The following is a 26,264-nucleotide window of genomic DNA, read 5'->3' on the forward strand; positions in this document are numbered from 1 at the left end:
GGCTTCACAGATCCTTGGCTGACACTCTACAGCAGGGGTCTCCAAATTTTTTGAGCCTGCAGGCACATTTGGAACACGGCACAGTGGGCACAACAACAAAACGGCTGCCACAAAACGGCTGCCACAAGAGGTGGAGCAAGCCACAAAACGATTCCAACTGCTTAAATTCAGTAGCACAGTGTAGATTCTTGTGCTATGGTAGCTGGTGCTGCTGCAAATGCAGCATTAAAAAAAATCTGCACAGCCGACCCAATCTCCAATAGCCAATCAGAAGCCCAACCTGGCCCCACCCACTTCCAGAGCCAACGTGGTGTAGAGGTTAAGAGAGGTGCTTTGGAGCAGTTGACTCTAATGTGGAGAACTGGGTTTGATTCCCCACTCCTCCACATGAGGGGCGGACGCTAATCTGGTGAACCAGGTTGGTTTCCCCACTCCTACACATGAAGCCAGCTGGGTGACCTTGGGCTAGTCACAGCTCTCTTAGAGTTCTCTCAGCCCCACCTACCTCACAGGTAGTCTGTTGTGGGGAGGGGAAGGGAAGGTGATTGTAAGCCGGTTTGATTCTTCCTTAAGTAGTACAGAAAGTCGGCATATGAAAACCAACTCTTCTTCCTAAAAACACTTGGCAGGCGCCATAAAAGGCGATGCCAGGCACCATGGCACCCATGCGTACCATGTTGGGAACCCCTGCTCTACAGCTACAACACACTGGCTCTGCTACATCTCTGTAGCGTCTTCAACTTGTGCAGATGACATGCCAGTGCAGTCTGAGATGTGTGTATTGAGTCTTGCTGTTGGCACCAGAGGAGACACTATCTGAGAAGTAAAAGACAGCCCTCTGGCCACACATACTGGTATATGCACCAGTAGCAGATTTATTCCATGTGTATCTGAAGTTGCATAGCAACAGAGCTTAGCTCCAGTGAAGTTCAAAGTTAAATAAAAACATTATCACAAGGTTCTGCCTTTGATTCTTTAATAAGGTTTTGGTAGTATACAAGCTTTTTTCCCGATTGTCTGGATTAACATACATGGATTTAAAAAAGGCACAAAATCCATTGCACAGCTTCGGTTTAGTTTTTTTGTTTATGTTTTTTTTTTAAGATGGTTGCTTGCTATTTGTGATTTCAAGTGTAGGATCTTACAGTACTCTGCAGCATTTACAGCGTGTTCTACATACAAGTAATTCAGTGCATGCTTTTTAATACAGGAGACAGAAGTCATATTCTCTCTCATATTAGTCTTTCTATATACACAAATAATACAGTGCTTTTATTCTAAAAAAAAAAAAGCTTCAGCTATTTTCTTCTTGCATGCTTGGTGCGCCCAGAATAGTGCAAGCATATTATACAATGTTATTGCAGTACAAAAGGGCAAAGAGTGGGGTTGTTTCCATAGGTTCTACCAGGGATTAGACATAAAGAATAAAAAGGCTCAAGGAAAACAAACTTTATACCCCTTCGTGACACAGCTTGGTCCTTCCAGACTAATTCTTGTTCTTCCTTAATATAGCAAGCAACTCTCCCAGCAAGAAAGGCTTCCTGACCTTGATGGCATGGCAGAGATACTTGCCAATCAGTGTGCGTTCTCCACAGTGACTCTAGTTCCTGAGTTTTTCATGAAAGGAACTTTTTGATTTTAAGGAATCAGCTTGCTATGCAAAACCTTAGCTGGCTTTTTGAAAAACGCAACGCCATAAAATGGCACAGCAGATTAAAAATGAACTAGACAAGGGACCTGGTACATATGTAATGTATGACCTCTCAATTCTGAATTGCACACTACCACCTAGAATAATTTCCCCCTCTTGCTTTAACTGTAGATAAGGGATTCATCAGCACTGAAATTGATCATGGTTAAGGCTAACCAGGTTCCTGTTTTTCTATACCCTGGTTAAGAGTCTAGCTAGCCTTTTGTGGTTAACACCGGAGACAACAAATACCTTGAACTATGGCTAAGGTGGGGCGGGTTGTAGGAATTCACCCTGATGGGCAGGGGAGGGAATGAGCAATCCAACAGGCCACTTCTTTATGTGTGCATTGCCTCTTTAAAGTGATGGATGCTGAAAACCTATGCACCTTTATGCTCAAGTATGTCCTGTTGAATTCAGTGGTGTTTACGTCTGAGTAAATATGGCTAAGATCAGGCCGCATACCTCTGAACAAACATTCTCCCTTTTTGGTGCATCAGAAACCCATCCTCTGCACCCCTTTATAGTCTAATTACCAAATACGAATATCACATTTGATTAGCAAAGCAACAGACCAAGGAAGGACATGCTGGCCCCTGAGGTTCTCTCTCTTTTTGGAAGCTGGAAGGCCTGAGAAACAGAAAGCCAGTTATCAAAGTGATTTCAAGCATTAGAAACTGGAAGAGGCCTGAGCCCTGAGAATGGCAGCTGGCAAACCAACAATTGAAAATCCAGCGTTCTTGAGAAATTACTTTATTGAATACTGTCAGGGCCATAGCATATCCCATAGTTATGTGAGCCTCTGACAGCAGAATAAGAGGTTTCAATAGAATTGGGAGATTTAGCACAGGTTAGGATGTAGAGGTTTTGCAAACTGAAGACCCTGCATATCAGCTACATGGTGAAGCACAAAGGCCCTCCACAAGAAGCAACTGCACCTTTCTGGTATCCTAGTTCCCACAACCTTTGTATTCTAAACATCTGTATTACTAATATGTCGCCATAAGAAAGTTGTTCATCACTTTTTTGGCTTTTTTAGATGGGGGCAGATCCAGATGGCAACTTCCTAGGGTTGCCAGGTCTCCCTCTGGCAACCAGAAGGGGGGTAGGGTTGCCAGCTGCAGGTTGGGAAACTCCTTGAGATTTGGGGGTGGAGTCAGGGGAGAACAAGGACCTCAGTGGGGTACAATGCCATAGAGTCCACCCTCCAAAGCATCTATTTTCTCCAGGGGAACTGATATTTGTAGTCTGGAGATGAGCTATAATTCCAGGAGATCCCCAGGTCCCACCTGGAGGCTGGCGTCCCAAATTCCTGGCTCAGCATTGGAGCACACAAGGAAGAATACAGGATGTTTCTTTATTCCACTCCTCGTCTGTGCTGCTCACAATGGAAAGCCAGTTCAGCAAACAGCATAGGCATGTGGCTGACACTAATGGCTCTCTCAGCCTGTCTTGTGGTAGACCAGCAGAAGCTGAAGCACTCTGCAGTCTGGACTTGCAGGGATCACAAACGGTGAACTTTTCCTCAGCTGGATTTCCCCTTCTTGGATCACATACCGCATAGCCTTTCACTGGCTGCTATATTTTTTTTATCCACAACAGATCTACAAAGCCAATAAGCAAACAGGAAAGGGGCAGACTTCCTTAACAGTTGTCCCTGGCTAAGAAGGCAAGTTTGTAGCAGCAAGAAAGAGGAAACAGTCAAACAGTCTGAAACCAAATCTGGCTTTTCTCAGGAAGGACCAAAGTGAAGGGGGAAGCAAGCAAGTGTCCCGTGAGCATCCTTCTTATTCCACTGGTCACATGGGGCAGCTTTTGCAAAGTGTATGCATTACATGTTGGCAGATCACCTGTCTGCACTTGCAACAAAGTTCTGATAAGGAAGCTCTGTGATTTCTTATAAAGAAGATATATAAGCCAGGTGCACCAAGGCAAAAGAACCCAACAGAAAACACACTGCATAGTTGAAAGAAATAATAAAACATAGAGCAAGTTTGTATCTGAATATTAAGTTGCATGCAGGTGAATGCAAAAAAAAAAAAAAAAAAAACACCGGAGATCAACTTTCAACCCCCAGGTTACATGGTTTAGCAGCTTGTTTAAAAAAGTACATTCATTAGAAGACCGTTTCCTCAATGGTTTGAGTAGTACAAAGGACTTTCAGAACATCAAATGGAGAGTTAGAAATTTTTCCTATAAACGTTATTTTTGTGCTGTCTTGTGGAACTGCTAATGCAGATCTATATGTTATAGTGACCCAGAAAGAGGTTAAATGGTAGAAGGAATCTAACAAGAAATGGAACTGTTAACACTGACCAATCGTTTACTTTACTGTGGAACATTACACACACAAAAAGAACACCCTACCAGATTCGTACTATTGTGGGGAAAAGACAACATCCAGTACATAGGTGGTGGCGCCACACACCTTCAATCAAGCACTCTTGTACATTAAGACAACCAACAGAGCATAGGATGTATGTGATACGAGACAGTGCAACAGTCAAACTAGGATGGTCTAGGTCTTTGAAACTATTGGTTCTAATCTGCAGGTACAGGGTTGGATCCACTCAACTTGAAGCCAAATCCTACGAGAATCAGCACCAGGCCAGCAACTCAGAGGATCCAACTTGATGGTTCCAGCACCAGTGGATGCATATAATCAGTGCCCTTCTGGGATGAGAGGGTAGCAAGAGCAGGCACACCACTGCTTGCATCCTGGCCCAGCATGGAAGCGCCACACAAGACAGGCACTGACAGGGGCAGGATCAGTGAGAGCACTATACATGGCATCCTAAGGGAATCTGAACTCCCTGACAGCAGCCCTGCTTTGTGCTTGGAGGAGACAGGAGAGCATTGTTGTTGTTTTTTGGTGGTGTGTGTTCTAACAAGCGGTCTACAAAGAGACCACACTGGCCCCCATGCCACGTGTGAAATGCCATTTAGCTGCTTCAACAAAATGACTTGCCATGTCACAGCTGACAAAATGGCTCTTCAGCTACGGGACTGAACTTCTTTCTTGGTCATAGTCCCTTGACAATACGAAAGGAGCCTCACATATTAAGACACTGCCTTCCTGACTCAAAACGGCCTGTATTATACCAGGTTAATAAAGCTTGGCCCACCAACTGCTGTGCATGGGCCTCAAGACAAAATGTGCATCTATCCAGCCCAGAGACAGAAGCTCTGCCAATGGTGCAAAACATCCATGGGGGTAAGTGGGAGGAAAGAGACATCTTATTTGGTTCAGAAAACAGTCCAGCATTTCCATAATCTATAAATGTCCACACCATCACTGCCATGATACTAAAGGAGGAGCAGGTTCAATGGAGGACAGCCAATTGAGGAAGAAGGGTCACCCTATGTTCTGGAGAATGGAGGAAGTCCGCACCACCAGAGTTTTCCGCTGCAGCTTTCTGCCACCATCACTTGTCTGTGGGTCCTTTTGTTCTTCTGCTGCTCTTTGCACGTGCCCACAAAGCTCAGGAGAGGAACAAGGGGACGTAGTGAAAGCCAAAGCCTGTTGGGATGCCTGCTGTTTATTTGAAAGCAGATATTCTAGCTCCGATGTTTGAGATAAAACTGGGGTACTTCAAGTCAAATTTTCTCGATGGGTTGGTGAGGAAGCATGCCTTGGGATAGGATAGGATGCCCACTGCAATTTCTATCCCGAGAGTGTGAGAGAAGTTGCAGGAAAATTAGCAAGACTTTATCAAGGTGCTAACTTTACAGCAACAAAGGTGGTACCTGGGAATCCTAGTGAGGGACATCCCTCGGGGTAAAGTGTGGATGGCACCAGTTGACCGCTTTATGTTCTGGGACATGTCTACATATATCCTTAGAAAAATCTGTTGACACATTTACCAAAACAGAACATTAAGAAATTCACATATTTGCTGAGAATCAACATTTTTTAAAAAGATGTTACAGCATTTATACCAGAAAACAATCCACTTATATAAGTTGGCTTCTTTATAACTTCATTATCAATTCATGGGAATGAAACTACATCCTTCCCTATTTAAATATTCTTGCACTAACGAGTTAAAACAAACCCATAATGGCACATGGAGGAAGCACCATAGAAAACAGAAGTAGAACTGAAGCAGCACATTCCTTAATGCCATCTTCAGCTAATTGCACAAAAAGTATAGTCTTAAGAAGCTTGGGCTATTTCACATCAAAGGAGGGGGGGAAACAGAAGCAACTTCTCATCTTACTGACATGAACGATGGCACTGGATTCACAGTAGTGGGATCTATGATGCAGTTTCACGTACACTTGAAACAGAGATCCTGACCTTCTTTGGACTTTAATAAACCCCAGGTGCTTTTCCCAGTTAGAACAGCATCCCTAGGGTCCTGCACATTCCAGTTTCTCGCATATCATTTGCACTCACCCTCCTTTCATCCTCCCAACAATATTGGATTTACTCTCATTCTACATCTTATCACACACACTGGTGTATAGCAGCATTGCGGCTAATGAATCATTCTGCCCTACTCTTCCATTAAAGGTGGACATTTCAACAGCAGAACAACTTATTAGGGAATAGCTATTTTAAATAAATAAATATTATGCATACACATACATTATCTTTGTAAAGCACTTGAGAAAATTTGGAATGAAAGAAAGGTAATATATATCATATCTACATTATATAAAGTATGCAAAGAGACTGGCTTCCTGTTGCATTACAAGCTGCTCTGCCTTTAAACCATTGGCTGAGATGCTGGGAATGTTTAAACACACTGCAATTTCTGAGAGGGAAGTGTCATTCAAAGAATGCTGACAATCATGGGCATTACTATGAAGAAAACTAAAGGGTCAAGAAACTCAAGGAGGAGCTGCAGGAAAGAAGGGCTGTATGTTATTGAGAAGAAGGAGCAGAGAGGCATTAGGGTTGAAGGGCTGAGTACAAGGCAGAGTAGTTGAAGGACAGGGGCAAGAATATGCAGGGTATTGAGAAGGAGAGTGGGAAGAAAGGGTGGAGCTTGTAGAAAAAGGATAAAACTTCACCCAGGGCCTAGGGACAACAGGAACTGTATACTGTTGGAGGAAGAGACACCAGGTAGAACATACTATTGGCTAAGGAGCTGTGGGGACAGGAAGGCCAAGAAAGTCAGCAAAGTTATCATATAGAGTTAGAACAAATCTTAACTGTGGTCTCTTATAGGATGTTGTCTATAATGTCTAGTGCACATTTCATGAAGAGCAACTTCCAAATTCATTATTCTGCAGTTCTGAGAAAATAAATAACCCACTAAGGCAAACTGATCTGTCAGGGTTAGGGGTTGCTAACTCCAGGAGATTTCAGGGTAGAGTCTGGAGAAGGCAAGGTGTGGGGGAGGGAAAGCCCTCAAGAGGGTATAATGCCATGGAGACCACCCTCCAAAGCATCCATTTTCTCCAGGGGAACTGATCTGTTAGTCTGAAGATCAGTTGTAATTCTGGGAGATCTTCAGGCTCCACCTGTAGGTTGGCAGCCATAGTCCGTGTGAAGATACTTTGGTCGTTATGACACACACTGCAAAAAGAGTTTTGACTGTCGTGTTGACATTCTGACAATCTAAAGAGCTTTGAAACAAAAGGCTGACCAAGGCTCTGGACCTCAGCAAGACGTTTTTGGTCAAGTCCCTTTAATTTCAAATCAAGTTTGTGTCAGTGAGGTATTTTGATCTTTGAGTTGTTGGCAGGAGGAAAAAAAGGCTTTCTTGCAGCTGAGGCTTTGCTGCAGTGCATGCTGCATAAGCAAAACTTTGATCACTGGAGCTGCAGTTCTCAGTATGACGCCAACAGAAAAAGCTATACTAAAATACCAAAACAGAAAGGGCTGTATTAAACAACCTCATTTCACTGCTGCTTTGAACAGGATGTAGTTTCTGGTTAGAAATTAGTAGCATATATATTTTACTCAGAAGTAAGCCCTGAGTCCAAAGGTGACTTTCATAGGATTGCAGCCCTAGAAGTGCAGGGATAGTTTTGGTGTCTATAATTTGCATGCACAGAAAGAAATAACCCATAACCTGAAAAGACGCTCTCTGGCTCAAAAACATGCCAGCTTTCTGCCAGACACCTCCTAGTTCATCTCTTAGAAATGTCAAACATGCTGATTTGCTGAACTTTGACTGTTGAAGTGCCACATAGAGGGCTGGAGTGAGACCGCCACCCTTTCTCTATGTTTTAGGTTGAATAAAAGTCACCCCAGAAGCACCTGTATCTCTGGTTCTACATACTGCTTGACCATCGTTATAAAGTGCTAAATTATTAGATGGGCCTGTGTACTAGGTATGCATGTCAAAGGCACAAATCCATTTATTTAAGAAAAAAAATGAAAGACTTTTTAACTTGCTTTTGATACAGTTATCATGAGGTATAAAAAGTAACAACAAATGCTTTCAAAATTCACAGTAACAATGCAATTTAATCATGAACATACTGAACAGCAGGCCTTGGAACCCAGCAGAGAATCTTGTGATCCATTTCTCCTTTCCCCCACAGTGATCCTGGTTGGCCTCTATTTAGGGTTGCTAACCTCCAGGTAGGGCCTGGAGATCTCCCGGTACTACAGTTAAACTCCAGATGACAGAGATTAGTTCCCCTAGAGAAAACGTCTGCTTTGGAGTGTGGGCTCTATGGGATTGTACCCTGATGTGATTTTAGTTTGATGCCACCCACTCTGAGACTATCTATTGCATCTGATAGTGATGATCAAGTGCCTAGCAACAAGGAGAGAAAACAGGGCTACCCACAGCCAAGCCAGAGAGGTTTCGGCATACTCACGGGATGCCCTAGGTATGTAGAAAAAGTGACTCTGTACATTTTTTAAAAATACATGCCTGCAGAGGACTGAGCACAATTAGAGACAGAATGCTGAGGCCAGCTGAGAATTTAATTGCGGGGGGGATAAATCTGAAGACCATGGGAAAATTGGCTTGCTCAAGCTCTCTCCCCCCACCCCCCGCAACTACTGTCAGCTTCTTAGATGTTCCCCAAGTTGTTGCTGCAAAAGCTTGCCTGGAAAGCCATTAGCAACTTTGCTAAACTAGTCCTTACAGCAGAGGCCTGTCCTTTTCGGCGCACATTCTACCCTTCAACAGAGTGCAGACAACCCTCCCTCGTATCACCTTTGAATCAGCCCTCACGTAGAATTTCACCACACCCACAGAGAATGGCATGAATTTGCACAGAGAGTGAGGAGGAACGAGGAGGAGCCACTGCCTCCTCCTCACATAGCTTTCTGTAAACGTCCATATGGCTGTAATAGTCTGCTGTAACATTCGTCACAGCTATTTCTCTATGGAGGACGAACATTGCATGAGAATTAAACCTTTCTCGGGGCTTACTATAACTAAGGACTTTGGATGGGGGGTGGGAAGTGTAGCAAGCTCACAGTTTCATGCTACCGTCTGCTTCCAAGTCTCAGTTTCATTTACATTGAAAAGATTTGTATTAATAGTGGAAGAACGTTATTACTAACTCATCGTTATATAATCATAGAATCTTGTGACTGTTGTGAGGAAAAAACCCTCAGCTTTGGTTTAAGTGAAGAGAGATTTCTATTTGTCTTGGCTGCCCAAAAACCCTTGAAAGCATGGCTGAAAGAAAGCTCCAATCAAGAAGACACAGGTGATATTGGTTTTGTTTTTTTAAAAGAACTTTTTCCAACAAAAAAAGGTTTAACCCAATTGCCATTTAAGACCCCCTCATAACAAATACACCATTAGCCCCCAGAAAGGCTAGAAGAAAAACTTCTGTGACACAAAGCCAACTGCTATCCTAGACCTCTTTTCAAAATTTCAAGTATCCCATTACTTTCCACCTGGAACTAAGACTGAATTCCTTTAGCTGATGGCTTTTGTTCTGCAGTTCATCTCAGCAGCACCAGCATCGCTCTCCTGCTTAAAAAGATCTGCTTGCATTTGCTTCATGGTATCCCAGTATCCATAAAGTCAGAAGACAATGGTTTATTTAAAACTCTACATTCGTTTAGGTCAGCAGAAAATTTGATCCTGCCTGATAATTCACGTCAGCGAGGGTCATATCCAGCACTGGGATGGGCAGGGGGTTGCATGCCTTTTGACAAATTAAGCCACCTTTGAGGCTGAGGCTTACTAGGTTTCATCACTCATTTTAGATGATGTGAAGATGATTCTTTCTAGCTCCACATAATGGATACTGAAAGGGAATGCAGTCCAAATAGCTAAAGGCAAGCAGAACTGTAGCAAATAAAAATCCTGCCTTTTCCTAGTGTCTTATTACAATGGCTGATCACATTCTTCTCTTAAACCAAAAAAGCAGCATTGTTGGAATAACTAGGAAAAGGTATTTATTTTCTTGTTTTCCAAAGAAATCAGTATAATCACCATTTCCTCTCTAACATGAAATCCACTCAGTCTCAGGAACACACAAAGCCGGCTAGGCAAGAGGCAGGCAGGCTCCCAGTTCCTGAAACCAGGGTGTGAGGCGACTTAAGATGAAAATTGTTGCTATACCAACATGCCTGCCAGTAAGTGTTGGGGAAGAATAAGTACAGGTGGGCATATGCAGGGGGAACAGATTAAAATGGTTACAGAGTAAAAAAGCAAAGCCACAGGGGACCAAGGGATGCAGTTTGTACGTGACACACCAAGCTGCAATAAAAGTACTAAAGTTTGGGCTGTCTAGGGGCTAGGCGGCTGTGAATCCTCCTCAGCTCCTGAGCTCTTGACTCAGACTTCTCACGCATGAATCAAAGGCTGAGTAAAATCTGAGGGGAAGGCCTCCATATGTGGCCTGGCATCACAGATCCACACACATTTGCGCAGGGTTCCCTCCCCCCCTTTTTTTAAACTGGGAAGACAGCTGTACATGCACCACCTCTTTCCTCGAGCCCTGCAGTCTCTGTCTGTTCGCTGAGGCAGCCCTGAAGACCCCACCCCACAGCTGCAGGTTGTCACCATGGAGCCCTGATGTTAACCCTTTAGCACGTGAATGTCCACTATTTGCATTCTCATCTTGAATCATGACGCAGCCTCTAGCCCGGCATGTTGGAGAATTAGAAAGGTGGGCGTTCTTAGTCTCTGTATTTTTCTCTCACAGGGGGGCTTAGAAGTTACAGTACCTTTTAGGCCAAAGTTGTCTAGGGTTCGGTATTGCATTAAATGGTGACACACGGGGCAGGTGGGCTCTATTATTGCATTACAAAGGCTGCTGCTCCCCCCCCCCCCGGCACAGGCTATGTTTTGTGTGTGAAGCGGGCCCACACCTGCTGGAGCTGGGATCTGGAAATGCGGAGGACAGAAGGCATGAGTCTGTGGTTTCCTGCTGTGAGGGGCATGTGCCTGCGGTGGGGCATGCGCACGGGGCTGCTCTCCGCCGAACGGCTGCGCTGTATGAAAGTGCCGCCAAGGTGAGGGTACTGTTCTGTCTCCAGGGTTGAGGAGGAGAAAACGGAGGACGCCAGTCTTCTCAGGGGGCTGTACCTCGGGAGGGAGTGCTGAGAATGCCTGTCCTCCTCCAACTGAAAAAGACCAAGAAGAGTGGAGGAAAAGGTGTCAGGCAAAGACTTGACTCGCCCCTGGTTTGTGCTGCGCATGCTGCAGAAATCTTCACTGGCGGGAAGCAAACACTTGCCTTACAGGGATTTAATATGGCCTCTGGGTTCACCCCTTACCAGGCTAACACATGTTACTTGGAAAAGCCTTTTAGGGGCCAGTGGCACAATAGTATCCTATAATGAGGGGGAGACCTGTACTTTCTCCAATAAGGTGAAAAACTGAATGAGAACGAGGTGCCATGGCCTTCGAGTCTTTCCCCCAATTCGGCCACTCTCACCTGTCATTCACTCTCACCCATTATTTTTTCCACAGATGGGTTACTGGTTATTGGGATTCAACTGGACATTTCACTTTTACTGCATTTGTTAGAGCAAAGGCTGTGAGCTAAAATGAAGCATCAGAAATAACTAACAGTGGAATCTTGTCTTAGAAAGATTCGGTCTTTAAGTAAACCAATATGCTATTCCAAGGACTGTGCTAAGGGAAGCCACCCCCAACATATTGAGCTGCAGCGCTTCAGGCAACTGCCAAGTAGCTGCCACTGCAAGCTTTACAATGACACAGCAGCAGGCATACTGTGGGCCAGAGACATCTCATCTATCATAAAGAGACACTAAACCCCTGAACTGCTACAAGTCTTACCGGGATCTTGAGAGTGCAGATTCAGGTCTTCAGTGAAAGCAAAGTGAGCTGCTGTCAACCCTGCAGGGACCTGTATATAATCCTATTCTTCACATACCAGGCAGCTTTGTTTTCCCTGGCTTTCTTCCTTCCCCAAAAGCACATACACCAAAGCCCGCTATCTAGAAATTCTTGACTTTCACAACAGTATGCCGCTGAAATTACAGAAGGCCTTGCCTTCTACCAGGAATTAATCTGCCTTGCCCCCTACTATAAATTATTCAAATCGATTAAGGACAAAACAGAAAATTCAGGTGAAAGGATCCATCCCACTACATACTATGATGCTACATTGCTTAAAATTAGTGTGCAACTACCCAGAATAACAGAACATCACTGGTGACAGAAATCAGTTCACCTGGAGAAAATGGCCACTTTGGAAGGTGGGCTCTATGGCATCATATCCCATTGAAGCCCCTCCCCTTCTCAAATTCACCCTCCTCAGGCTCCTCCCCCCAAAACTCCAGGTATTTCCTAACATGGAGCTCACGATCCTAAGTATGATGAATATTGATGTGGGACAATGCCTTCTCTGCAGTGGCACCAAGACTGTGGAACTCTCTCATTAGGGAAGTTCACCTCAATGTTTCCCTGTTAGCATTTACGCCCCAAGCCATGAGACTTCTGTTCCAGAAAGCCCGTGTATAATCTAACGGCTAAAAACTGCAATACCACTAGTGATGTTTAGTTTATTTCATTTATACCCCACCTTTCTGCCCAATGGTGACCCAAAGCAGCTTACATTGTCCTCCTCTCCACCATTTATTTTCACAGAACCTTGTGAGGCAGGTTATGCTGGGATTGTGTGACTGGCCCAAGGTCACCCAGGGAGCTTTCAGGGCACCCTGAAGATTCAAACCTAGGCGTCTCAAATCCTAGTCTGACATTCTAACCACTACAATGCACTGGCTCCATTGATGGGTTGTTAGCTGCCTCTGTCTTAGTGGTTTGTTTTAATTTATATTGTGGTATTATACAAAAATTTTACCTGCCTGTGTGTTTACAAGTAAAAAATGCAACAAATGTTTTAATTGATAAAATATATTGCAACCTAGTCCTTAGCTGAGCCAAGGGAAAGATAGGAAAGAAAGTTTTGAGCAATTGAGTCTAATAGCTTCTAAAATGCAATGACTGCAGAAAACCTAGCTATTTGACAACCAGTTTGCTCAAAAGACCTGTCATCTATGCTACCCAGTCAATCAATCAAGTGCCCTTTTTTGTTTCAGCTAGGGGTGTGCAAAAAAAAAAAAAGTTCAGTAAAATTTAGATTCGGGTCTAATGGACCTGAATTTTTTCAGTAAAACTGGATATTCCCAAAACTCCATATCAGGAATATCCGAATTTCTGAAAAAAATTCGGTTCTAATGGCCCAAATTCAAATTTTACCCCCTCCCCATTTCCCCTTCCCCCTCAACTTACCTTTACTTCAGGGTTGCTGCGGCCTGGTGAGCACAGAGCTGCCTCCGAGCCCCATGTGGAGCCTTGCCCGTGCAGATCTTCCATTCCTCCCCGTCCCAGCCAAGCTCCGTGTGGAGCCTGGTTGAGGCAGCAACAAAAAACTGAAGGTCGTGTTGTCTCCCAGCTGGGAGGCAGCATGATCTTCTGTTCCTCCCCGCCCCAGCCAAGCTCCGTGTAAATTCAGCATTATTCAGGGTCCACTATTTTGGCTCCCATTTATTGCCACCATTTATTTTGCTGGTAAACCCCCCCCCCCACACACACACACACAAAATACCAAAAAGGTATTTTTAGGTTTTTGTTTTTAATTCGGCATATTGATAATGCACACCCCTAGTTGCAGCTACTCATAGAATCACATGGTTGTAAGGAATCAAAGCTCCTCCTTACTCTAGGGGCAAGATCCAAATCCCTGCCAACAGAAAATCCCACAAAAGTTCCAGATGACATCTTCCCCAGCAATCTGTCCTGTGTGTTAAGTGCCGTCAAGTCGCTTCCGACTCATGGCGACCCTATGAATGAAAGTCCTCCAAAATGTCCTATCTTTGACAGCCTTGCTCAGATCTTGCAAATTGAAGGCTGTGGCTTCCTTTATTGAGTCAATCCATCTCTTGTTGGGTCTTCCTCTTTTCCTGCTGCCCTCTACTTTTCCTAACATGACGGTCTTTTCCAGTGACTCTTGTCGTCTCATGACGTGACCTAGTACTAGTACCTGTCCTAGTACCTTTCTATTCTTACAGAAGCATTAGGTAAAAACTATGCTTTCTGCAACTTAAACCCACTGGCCTTGGCCCTCAGGTAACAACTATTGGCTTCTATCCCCCAGCTATGGGCCTTCCAGGACATCTGGCTGGCCACTGTGGGACGCTGCACACTGGACAAGGTGGACTATTTGTCTCATCCAGCAGTGATCACTTTTTATTGCTTCTCTGAACAGCACCCCATCACAGAATCTTCTGTTCAGGGAGCTGCTTGTTCTATTTTCTTCAAGCATTACTTGAAGTACTTCTTTCAATCAGTACACAATCTTTACTAGTGGCCCTGGTTTTCTCCATTTTAGCTATTGACTTCATAAATCTAGACAGAGACCTAACAGGACAATTCACAGTGGGTAGCCGTGTTAGTCTGTTTGCAGTAGTCAAAAAGGGCAAGAGTCCAGTAGCACCTTAAAGACTAACAAAAATATTTTCTGGTAGGGTATGAGCTTTTGTGAGCCACAGCTCACTTCTTCAGGTATCTGAAGAAGTGAGCTGTGGCTCACGAAAGCTCATACCCTACCAGAAAATATTTTTGTTAGTCTTTAAGGTGCTACTGGACTCTTGCCCTTTTTGACCTAACAGGACAGTTACAGCAGCTGGAACCTCCCCCTTGTTAAACACTTCTCTTAGCAACTGGCCCACACATTCATTTTCCTTTTCAGCGACAGCTATATACTGCTACATCATGTTCAATCTAATTTCTGGTTTATATTTTGGAGTATGTCATACTAAATTCACTGTGAAGGGGACAGTGAGCAAAGATCATCACAGTGTCATCCAATCATACATGCCTCAAACGTTTGGCCCAAAATAGCAATCCTGATCACATCACTAAATGGTCACAGTAATTGAATCAGAGCTGCTCAAACTCCCACTTCAGCATGAGACCTCCCCCCCATTGGCCCTTCATGCCACTGCGCAGCAGGAGACAAATGGGAGAGAATGGGGGGGGGGGGTGATCAGCAGAGTTCTGATGTGATGATGTCACTTCCAGCATGACTGGAAGTGATGTCATTGCATTGCTGGTGACACTCTAGCATTCAGTCACCATTCTATGGTTAAACCATGGAGTTTTGGCTGAATGCTAAAGAATCACTGGCAGCACAATGCCATTACTTTTGGTCATGCCAGAAGTGCCATCATTGCACCATCGGCAACGTCTTTACATCACCAGCAAGCCCCCCAATGTGAGTCTCCCACCAGTTGCCAGCCTCATGCTGGCAATCCTAGTTTGAATAAATGGTTATCAACAGTACCTCAACAGTACCTCTGGTTCTATATTGCACTGCACATTCCTTAAAAAATATACCACACTTGAAACATATAGCAGCCTTTGACAGTTAGTAATAAAAGTATGAGACCTCCTTTCCAAGTTCATCAAACAATGCCTTACTGAATTAATGCAAATATGAGAGCTCTGGAATAGGGACTATAGTCTCAGTCAGCATCTGACTTTGTCCCTTTGAACAGAATCTTAAATAAAATATGGCACAGGTTCCAGACAACATCTTGTGTTGCCTCCCACCACCACCACCAGTGGGGCTGTTTTTATTTCTAATTTCATACTTTCAGGACAGGAGACAAAAGAGTGTGCTCCAGTTCAGGCAAAGTGGTTATAAAGGTTTTAATGGCCTCGGTGTGGGGGGGGGGCAGAGCCCCTCAGAGGGTAGAAGCAATGCCAGACTCAGCTGAATGAGAGCGAGGAGGGGAAACTGGAATCAGGAAAAATGGAGATAGCAGGAATGGATCACCTATGACCTTGCAGGCATCCTGCCCACTGACCTTTCCCCCCACAGTTCTGCTCATTTTTATAAAGCTACCTGGTACTTTTTCTCTATAAAGTTGCCAACCTCCAAATGGGGTCCAGAGTTCTCCCAGAATTACAACAGATCTCCAGACTACAGGGATCAGTTTTTCCGGAGGAAATGGCAGCTTTGGAAGGCAGGTTCATGGTATACCATAGTAACCAGGAGAAACTGAAGTGCAGAAATGACAAGGCACTCCTGCTAAGCTCCCTCCCCCAAACTCTCCTCTCCTTAGGCACTGCTCCTGATCGCCAGGATTTTCCCAAGCTGGAATTGGCAACCCTAACCCTGAGGTATTTCTGCCCCCACTTCTAGTTTACACTACAGTGTCAGTTTCCTACATTGCTGAGTTTATCATCGGGACGCAACAAGGACAAGTAACAATCACTCAGCTTCCAGTTTTAATCTATAAAACAGTGATCTAATCGACCAGGCTAATTTGATGACAAACACTTGCATGTGGAAAAACTCAGACTGGCTGTGGACTGAGAAACAAAGAGGCAAAGTCCAGAAAAAAAGGCTTTGAAAAAGAGGACAAGAGGCAGGAAGATGAGTAAAGAGTAGAGTTGCCAGCCTCTAAGTAGGGGCCTGGAGATCTCCCAGAATTACAACTGAACTCCAGACCAAAGAGATCGTTTCCTCTGGAGAAAATGGCTGCTTCGGAGGATAGATTCTATGGTATTATACCCTGCTGAGCTCTCTCACCTCTGCAAACCCCAGCCTCTCCAGCCTCCACCCCCAAAATCTCCAGGAATTTCCCAACCCAGACTTGGCAACCCAAGTGAAGAGGGGAAGTCCTCTGAAGAAACTTCAAAGTGGTAAAGGTAAAAAGAAAGAAGAGACAACAGGGGTGCTAGGAAGGACAATTAGGAGGGCAGGGAGCTAAAGAATGTGATCAAATTAGGCAATGGACTTAAAGGCAGAAACCAGAGGCGAGACAGAGAATAATAATATTAAATAGTAAATATTTGTATAGCACTTTCACCTGTTCAAAATACTTCATGTGCATTACCTTGCTATAATTCTTACAACAACTCTGTCAAAGTTCTTTTTGTAGATGGCTTGTCTATGATCACTTTGCAAATTCAAGGTATATGAAACCAAGGGGAATGTAGGGCTGGGGCAGAATCTCACATGGGATCTAAGGAATAGGAAGGACCATGCAATATTGGCAAGAAGCAAGAGGGCAGGCCGGGGGAAATGGAGGGCTGGGGAATGTGGGCCAGGCAGCAAGGGGGTCACAGGATTGATAAATCCAGAGCTGGGATACTGATGGGGCTGCTGGACCCTTAAAGAACTGGACAGAAAGGAAACACTGCCAGCGGGGCTACTACTATCTCTGCAGCAGTGTAACCTGGCAAACCTAATGAACCAATGAATATTGATCTGAACCAAAGAGGCAATTCCTTTGCTAAGTTGGCTTTTAGAAAGCAAATGCCTTCAGACCACTTAAGTGTCACAACGTTCTGCCTGTCAGGCAAGATAGCCAACCACAGAAAATATCCTGCTTTCCCCCCAGTGGGGACCCAAAGTGGCTTACAACAGTGTTCACTCATATTCCATTTTATTCTAACAACCACCACCCTCTTAAATAGGTTAGGATGAGAGAGAGTGTGACTAGTCCATAGTCGCTCAGTGAGTTTCCATCTAACAGAGCAGATTCAGACCTGGGTGTCCTAGATCAAAGCTTCTTAAACTGTGGGTCGTGACCCCATATGAGGTTGTGTATGTGAGGGTCCCGAAAAAATTGGCAACAGTATAAATTTATTTATGATTTATTATCAGTAAATGTAGTCCACAGCTGTTGTACGGCATCCCAATATGGATTGGAGCAGTCGAACAACCAATTGAATGCATCCAAGCTAAATTTCTCCGTAAAATATTGGGTATGCCAAATTGTGTTCCTTATGCAGCTCTGTGCTTGGAAACTGGTCAAGTGCTATGTGAAACTAGAGCGTGGCTTATTACGGTTAAATTCTACGCCTACATTTCAAGGCTGATCCCTCTTGTCTATCATATGCTGAGGGAATCACACGCTAACTGGTCAGCTCACATAGAGAGTAAAATCCAGTCCATTGGCCTTCCATTTGAGTTGTTGCTTATGCTCTCGGAAACAGAAGCATTTCAAACAATAAAACGCAGACTATTAGAGATCGGATTTAAAAATCGTAGTAGTGCTGCTAAGAGGACTTGCTCCCCATTAAGTCTAGGGATTCCCTTTAATATATATGAGCCTACACAATATTTGTACCACCTTTATGACCCTCAGCAACCCAGAGACCTCTCCCTGTCCAGATTCAATGTCATGCCATCTGCAATTTTGGAAGGAAGATTTCGTAAAATCCCCCTCTCAGAGAGACTTTGCCCCTGTGGTAATAATTGCACTGACTCAATTGTACATGTCTTATTCTATTGCAGATTTTATACAGAAATTCGTAGCAAATTTTAGGCCCTATTTTGAACAAAAAAAGTCAAACTTTCCTGATTGTTTTAAAGCTCTTTTCTTGCTGAATAACCACTCTCCTGCTATGCTGGAGATTGTAGCGCAAGTTAAGTAAAGTGCTTTTATTAATTCCACCATTCTTTTATCCTTGTCAGAAATGTTCAACTGCAATAATTTTATGTTACTATGCAGACACCCCATGTTTTGATTTTATGTCAATAAAGGAGATTGTTGTTGTTTGTTTGCAGCAATTAAGGTATTAAGGTATCAGTAAATGTTTAATTTGAATATCTATTTTAAAAACCTATATACCTGGGGTCGCATAAAAATTTCTCGGGCGAAAAGGGGTTCAGAGTGGAAAAACTTTAAGAAGCCCTGTCCTGGATCATAGTCTGAGGCTCTAACTACTATACCATACTCTGCTCAGAAATATAACTGGAGATCATATCTTAAGATAAAATGTTTATTTAAACATCACAGAAAACTGCCTCATTATAAACTACAGGCTGACTTGACTTTTGGGATGTCATCAGATCACTAACTCTCAGACAGCACGAAGTGGTACAACTCATGTGGTTAAGATCCTGGGTCAGACGCAACTTTTCCTATAGTGACAGGATTTTGATCACTGCTGAATTTTACTACAAATCACAATAAAGGTTGTCACCATAAATATACTTACCTGGAAGTAAGCATTACTGTGTAAACATGCTTAGGACTGGGCTAGAAGTAATAAAAGCCTAGGAAGTATTGTGACTACCCTGTTTCTTACACTATAAATATAACTAATATAGATTTTTAATAGTAAAGGAAAGGAGACTGTGCAAGTGTCTGTACAAATTCAAGACCAATTATACCAATAAACTTATCAGGCAACTTTCTGAATGGACTAAGATGCCTACAACTGACTAAATAAAGAACTTGGAAGTCAGCCAGACCACTGGGAATCATCATGTGGGCTTGCAGTATTGCTCTAGGAGAAAACATAAATGGATGGACAATAGAAACTCCACCACACTTTCTGATCTGCTGCAAAAGATTAAGCATTGATATAGACTCACACTTGCCCAGGATCTGAATTCCCCTCTTGATTTCACAAGCTAACCCCAGAGAAAGGACAACCACCTTCCCTCACACTGGAGGTTGTATGGGATAATACACAGACTTTCCAGTTACTACCTATGGGGCTCCACTCCATTTTTCCACTGGGATGAATTATCTCAGGCTCCGTCTTTCCTAGATCTACCCATAGCAGTGTAGGGCTGGCTTATTAAGGCAGCCGGTACTTCCAACATCTCAGTACCATTATGGGGTTATGTGGATACTTCATAAAGGTAATGACCATAGAAACTCCACCACACTGTTCTGGCACTGGTGCTGTTGGTCACAACTGATTATTTGTTATGCCTCCCTGCTTTTTCTCAAAGATAGTCTTCATTTGAGGCCATTCTACAGTACAGTACCTCTGAACTAACTTGGCAGCACAACCTAGACTAAAATCCTGCACTGAGGGAAGAGGTTCTCATTGTCCCATGAGCAGGAATGCTTATCTGCCATCATAGCATCCAGGTGGAATATTATATCATCTGCACAGTATAAAATCTTTGGCATAGATTCCTAAAAAACCCAGCTTCTATGACATAAACAGCAGGTTTCTAGCCCATGTGACGTCAACATATATTTAAAATGTAGTTGACAACGGCTGCCTCATGGTTTCCGCTTCCATACAATCCTATCATTTTAAAATTGCAAGGTGCTTACTAAATTTACGGAGGGAGCGGTGTAATTAAAAAGGAGTACTGCCTGGCAGTTGGGAAATAAGCATCTTCGTTGTTCTAAATTAACAATTCCAGCCATAGGGAGGGAAGCCTGGCGACAAAACCACTCTTGATGCGATCTAGTGGCTACAGCCAGCTGATCTCTCTCTCATGATATATTTGCAGACACCATTTCCTCACTAGGGATGAGCTCTCATTCATGAAAAATAAAGTTAAAAGTTGACAAGATTCACACCCAGAAACATTTTTTGTTGTTGAAATCACCAGCCAAGGCAGCTGGAACGTTCATTAATCAGGTTTACAGAAAGTAGGTTCCAGTTCCAGATCTCGTATTATGTTTTTTCTGTGTGTGCGCGGGTGTATTTGTGCATGCATCCAGGATGGAAAAATCTTATTAGAATCGATCCTTCCGCTTGGTCTTAGCTGCCTTTGACTGGCTTCCTTTGTTCTCCAGCATAACGCTGCCTCCCCTTTGCGTCATTAGCAAAACATAGCTCTTCTTCTCTCGGTCTCCACACATACGTTTTCATCTATCTATCAAGAGCTGCTTTTGTAACCTCACAGAGCATTAAAGAAACCTCATTGTCCAGAGATTGGGACCTACTTGCCCCTGACTGGCAGCTGCTCCAGGCAGGAAAAGAGGCTGAAATCTTGTGAGGGAAGGAGAGCTTGTGAGAGGCCAGGAGCCTTGTTGGGCATATGCATTGTACTGCACAAGTGGTAAAGGGGAGGGGATGCCAGAAAAGGAGGATATTCAACAAGTTCATTCCTGGCAGCACAGAACAGGGGTTGATGGAAAGATGAGGGGTTGGGTGTTAGCAACCCCATCCCGTTCTGAGCTGGGGCACAGAGGGGAGTCAGGACAGGACCTGTGCATTGCTCTCACAACAGAGAAGGCGGGCTTGGGAGCACTGGAACTTCTATACCACAACACGGATTCATTTTTCAGAGCTGTCTTTGATTCTCTAAAACACAGCTGTAAATCTTAGTAGGTACTGAGAGTTATAGAATATAGATCATTCAATCAAACCAGCAAGAAACGAACACAGGCATACTTGGCGGGCCTGCCAAGGAAGTGAACCACTTAAATTTACATTAGGAATGTAACAGGGAGCCATTCACAATTCTCTTTTATATCTAATCGGTAACATTCCCCTATAGTTTGCACTTTATAATAGCACTTGGAACACTCTAAAAAGTGTCACATACATTATTTCAGTAATGTAGCCTACCTGAAGGAAGAAGTTTTAGGAAGGTTTTAAATATCTCCCCATTTTAGTCTCTAAACAATTTGAATGGCAGCCATATTTTACCATCAGAAAGGGACTAGATATTTTGACCAACAAGATGGCCTAAAAAAATGTGCCAGCATACTCAGTCTTCCTCTAGTTTAAATACATCTCAGCTGACTATGTCCCATGTTAAAATGGTTCCCCCCCCCCCATAGCCTTTGTACCTGTGTGGCAGGGCAAGAGGCACCTTGGGAACACTTCAAGCATTGTATTCCACATTTGTCCTAACTCTATTTCTGCTAAACAGCTTTACTTGCATTATGCAGGAAATACCACAGACAGCCTTCACATATCACCTTGTTCTTGCTATACCATAGGTCCCTACAAATTAATTTTTATTTATTTACTAAAAAAATGTTTACCCCTCTTGGTGTTTCTTCTTGGTTTAAGGCAGCTTATAATAATAGTTAACACACACACCCCAGCTAAAACCAAAGGTAAAATAACAAGTCCCAAATCCCTCCCTTCTCCCTCCTTCCATTAATTATACTGTTGAGTTTAATAATGTGGCAGGATAAAAATGCTAAGCGATCCTAGCTTAAATTCTTCCTTGTACACTTCACCCTAAAGGAATTAATGCAGAGCCAACTGAATATTAGAAACTGCAACATCTCTGCTCCAAAAAGGTCATTAGAAACTACATCCAAGGTAGTATTTTGTAAAACATTCTTGATGCTGGTGCTGTAACTCTAGTATCATTAACAAACCTCTTGAGAAGTACATCTGCATCCTTTTATATAATAGATTTCTGGGGGAGGGGTGTCCTGGATAAGGTGACTTTACTAAACTACACAAACACAACAGATGATAAGTAACAAAATGGATGAGCAGAGTTTCCATTACATGTCTTACCTGTCTCTCAGGACCATTACACTCGGATTCACGTCTCCGCTGTCGGATAGCTGGTGCTGAATGTAAGGGGGACTGTGCAGGGCTTCCTGGTTGCTGTTCATGTTTGCTGTCAGATACACTCTGACAATGCCCTTCATGTCTGTGGGAACTGTCCTCCTCAGCCACAGGCTGCATACCCCGGGTTCTCCCATCATGTATTTTTGGCCTGACTGCCAGTTCTGTTCCCAAACGTCTCCTCTCCTCGCCCTCTTCAATGGGCCTCAGTTCCTCAGGCTCTTCATCTGTTGTTCCAGATGTGCTCGGTTCAGCACCTGGGTGGAAGTCCTTGAGCTCTGTTTCTTTGTCAATTATAACCCACTCTTTACTGTCGAAGTCCTCCTCCTCAGCCAGAGGCACTGATCGGAAAGCATTGCTAAGCGCTTCGTGCTCCACAGAAGCAGACACATCCATTCTGCCACTCGCCTGCCTGTCTACCTGACCAGTGTCAATGGAGAGCATCTGTGCTGGCTGCGAAGAACACATAAGCCGAGAAGGAGACCCAGGCAAATCCACTCGAGATCTGAAAGTAAGATGCAACGTCAAGACTGAACTATTATTACAGTCGAATACCAATATTCCATTTTATAAGCGGCAAAGGTATGTGGTAATTGTCTTTTTGAGATGACAAATCTTTCTTCTGAAGGCATTGGCCATGAGGTGAAATCAGCTATTTACCATGTGCTTAAGACAGACTGAAAACTGAACCCCAACCCTATGGCATGTCTTATGTTCCTAAGCATTTGTTCTGCATAATTATTATTCACCTCTAATCCAGTCTATTTGCCAAAAGGGGGCCCAGCAGTTTCCAACAGAATGGCTCCAGGGATTTCCTGCTCAAAACCTTCACTCTTGGACTGAACTGTGCTCTTGGTGTAGGAGGATTTTACCTGCCAGTCTTGAACAAACATTTATTTGTCTAGGGCCATTTATGCTTGGTAATTAGCAGAGCGTTCCAGGCTGAATTGCCCTGCATATTTTTTTGAGTTTTTCATGGTGAACCGTCTTTCAGGAAGTGACTGCGAAGCCGGCGCATACCTGCTTTGCATTTCTTAAGAGCCCCTTTAATGCGACCTTTTGTGTAAGCTCCGCCCTCGCGGCGAAGAATCCCCTCAAAGAAACATGCAAAATCACAGCTGCGCATTAGCTTGCGATTGCTAATGGCTATGCAAACAAGGAGCAAGTAACTGGGGGGGGGATTTCCCCATTTGCATTGGGACCGTGAATAGTCATTTTAAAGGTCGCATTTAAAAAAAGAGCTTTGAGCGAGCTTCAAAATTGACCCTGTATAAATGGCGTAGATGACTGTCCTCCTCAAATTTTGAACATAAATATGGGCCATCTCTAGCAACAGAATGTGCTGCTTGTCAATTCTAAAACATCTTTCCTCAGGAAAAGCAACTGCTTGATAATTCTGTCCAGACTCTTTATCGGCTCAGTGGTCAGAAGAAAATTGAGCAGGAAGGACTTCCCCCACCAAAGTATGTGCAGCAATGCAAAACTCGCTTGGGGATGTATGCTTCAATTTGTAGGCTAGAGTTCTAGAACTTTCTAGACTCTTCTTTACACTGGCACAGAAAACACATGTGGGAGTGGCACAGAGAGCACGCAGAGGAACCTTTGTTAGTCTCAGAAGCCACTTCTCCACATTCTGTTTAAAAGTATTCATTGAATGACTTTCATTTGGAACTAGTTGCAATTATGAATGCACAATGATTCATTTTTCTTAACCTTGTCCTCTGAAATGGATAAACAACCTTTACTGACTCTTTGAGCACAGTATGAAGTGACAGCATGAATAATTTCAGTCCAAATTGTTAGTTCGAAGTTATGAACAGCTGAAAGAAAAAGTCTTGCAAAAGAAAGCGCTACATGCTTTGAAACCACATAGCGCTCCCTGTTGTAAGACTTTTTCACAGTTGTATTATATATGCTGTGTTGTCTGTGGCAGACTGAATTTTTAAAAAAAGGATTTCTATAAATGTTTCTCAGGCTTATGTAATAAAATAGATAGTTAAAATTACCTTTGACTTGCCAGAATGATATGATGGACTAAGCATTTTTAACCTAAACATTATTTATTTGTTTTAAATATTTATATGCTGCCACTTCATTAAAATGGACTCCAAGAGTAGGAGAGGTAGCATTGACATTTTCTGAATAAATAACATAAATAAAATAAAACAAATAAACAGTGGCAAACTTTCTTCTCCTATGCAGCAATTATGTGACTGTAGCAAAATTACATGTCCTCTGAAATCATCGAACATGGCCTTGATTTCTAGAACGCTCAGCTATCTGAAAAACTCCAACAGCTGTTAAAGCAGCACACTCCTTGCGGTTATTTTGACTGGACAAGAACAAATGAATCCAGCACAACATTCATAAGCAAACTTAACTAGTTAAGACACATTTTTTACAAAACCAGAACATGTGCAAAAACTACTGTACATGGCAAAGGCGTGACCAACAGATAAACTCTAGGCATCCAAACAACAATGCGACTGGGATGCAAAGAATCCAAATTGGCTCCTGGAAATGGAAATTAATTATTTTTCACCTATTTGCCTATTACAAAAATTCCAGTGACCTTAATCGTGCATTTACTTTTACTTACTTTCACTTACATTTGCTTAAAATGTTGAAGTTTAAACAACCACAAACAAACCAGCAAACAAACCTTCGTTCGTGCTGATCTGCTTTGCCATCAGCAGTTGAGAGGCGCTCTGACTCAGGGCTGTTCACGCGACGGTACCTCAGGGAGCGTCCTTGAGTGGTCGGGGAGTCTGGTGGGGCTCTGACGGGGGAGCTGGGGCACACACCACTTTTCTGATCTTCTTCTGCCAAACACTGTGTCTGTGCAAGAGAGAATACCCAAAGGAAAATTCATAAATCTAGCTGTGGGGTGCTCCAGACAACACAACATAGGCTATCACCTGGAAAAGTAATATCAGGGGTGCCAAACATAAGGCCAGCGGGCTGGATCCGGCCCCTTGAGAGTTCTTATGTGGCCCATGAGCCAGCTGAAGCAGCCACCCCATACTCTTGATCTGGGCTGGTGAGACATGGCCCGGCCCGACAAAGTGACATTTATGTCATATCCAGCCCTCGTAAAAATTGAGCTATATAATACCCAATCTCTCACTCATCCTCAGTTGGCAGACCATACCCAGAACATTACAAGCATGACTATAGTGTCTTGGCCAGCCTTGTTTAATGCAGAGAACCACCACAGTCACAATCCAACAGATTATGAAATTCACAGAAAGACCAAGGAACTGTAGGCGGATGCTCCTTAATTTTATCCCTGTGCAAACACTCAGAACGTACATATGGGAGAGAAGAGGTGAATGAGGTCAGGATACACAACCCCCTTTTTCTGTGAAACGGAGCCAGGACTAGATAAAAGACACCATATGCCAAGCATGCCACACATCTAACAGCTGGTTGAGACATAATTTTCTCCAGCTTAGTCTTGCACCATCTAACTCTATAAGGACATAGGAAGTCAAATCACGGAAAACTGCACAGGCTTCTTCCATGAAAAGGGATTGCCACTTGCAGCTCACACTTCCAAACGCTTGACTTCCTCTGACATTATGCTGCTCCTGCAGATAGACAAATCAAAAGTGGGCATTTTGTTGTGGTGGAACTTTATTTTACCTTGAGCCACAATCTCTCTCTTCCCAATTCAAGGAAGAAAAACCAGAACCAGAACATTGGATTTCAGGAAATCCAGGCATCCCTGATTAATACTGCCAAGTAACATGCTAGTGACGGGAACATATCTTTCTGAAATCAACTTTTCTAATATGGAAATTAATTTCCATACCCCAAAAAAGGTGTATTTTTTCATGATGGATGCACGGTGACACAAATAGCTGCTTGGTCATATGCCATTAATCAGCTTTACTAAGTATGAGCATGAGGTC

General features: G+C 43.4%; 1 protein-coding gene across 2 annotated transcripts in view; it reads right to left on the reverse strand.

Moving 5' to 3' along the window:
* The window catches only part of TTBK1 (tau tubulin kinase 1), a 103,259-nt gene that overhangs the window by 11,076 nt on the left and 65,919 nt on the right, over positions 1-26,264 (reverse strand). For both annotated transcript variants that reach the window (XM_056852907.1, XM_056852908.1), the window contains 2 exons: positions 25,013-25,188; positions 22,297-22,855 (listed from right to left, as the gene is read on the reverse strand). In XM_056852907.1, coding sequence (XP_056708885.1) covers positions 22,297-22,855; positions 25,013-25,188 — 735 coding nt within the window. The remainder of the gene's footprint in view (positions 1-22,296; positions 22,856-25,012; positions 25,189-26,264) is intronic.

Source organism: Euleptes europaea, chromosome 7 (assembly GCF_029931775.1).
Source record: "Euleptes europaea isolate rEulEur1 chromosome 7, rEulEur1.hap1, whole genome shotgun sequence".
Taxonomy (NCBI): Eukaryota; Metazoa; Chordata; class Lepidosauria; order Squamata; family Sphaerodactylidae; genus Euleptes; species Euleptes europaea.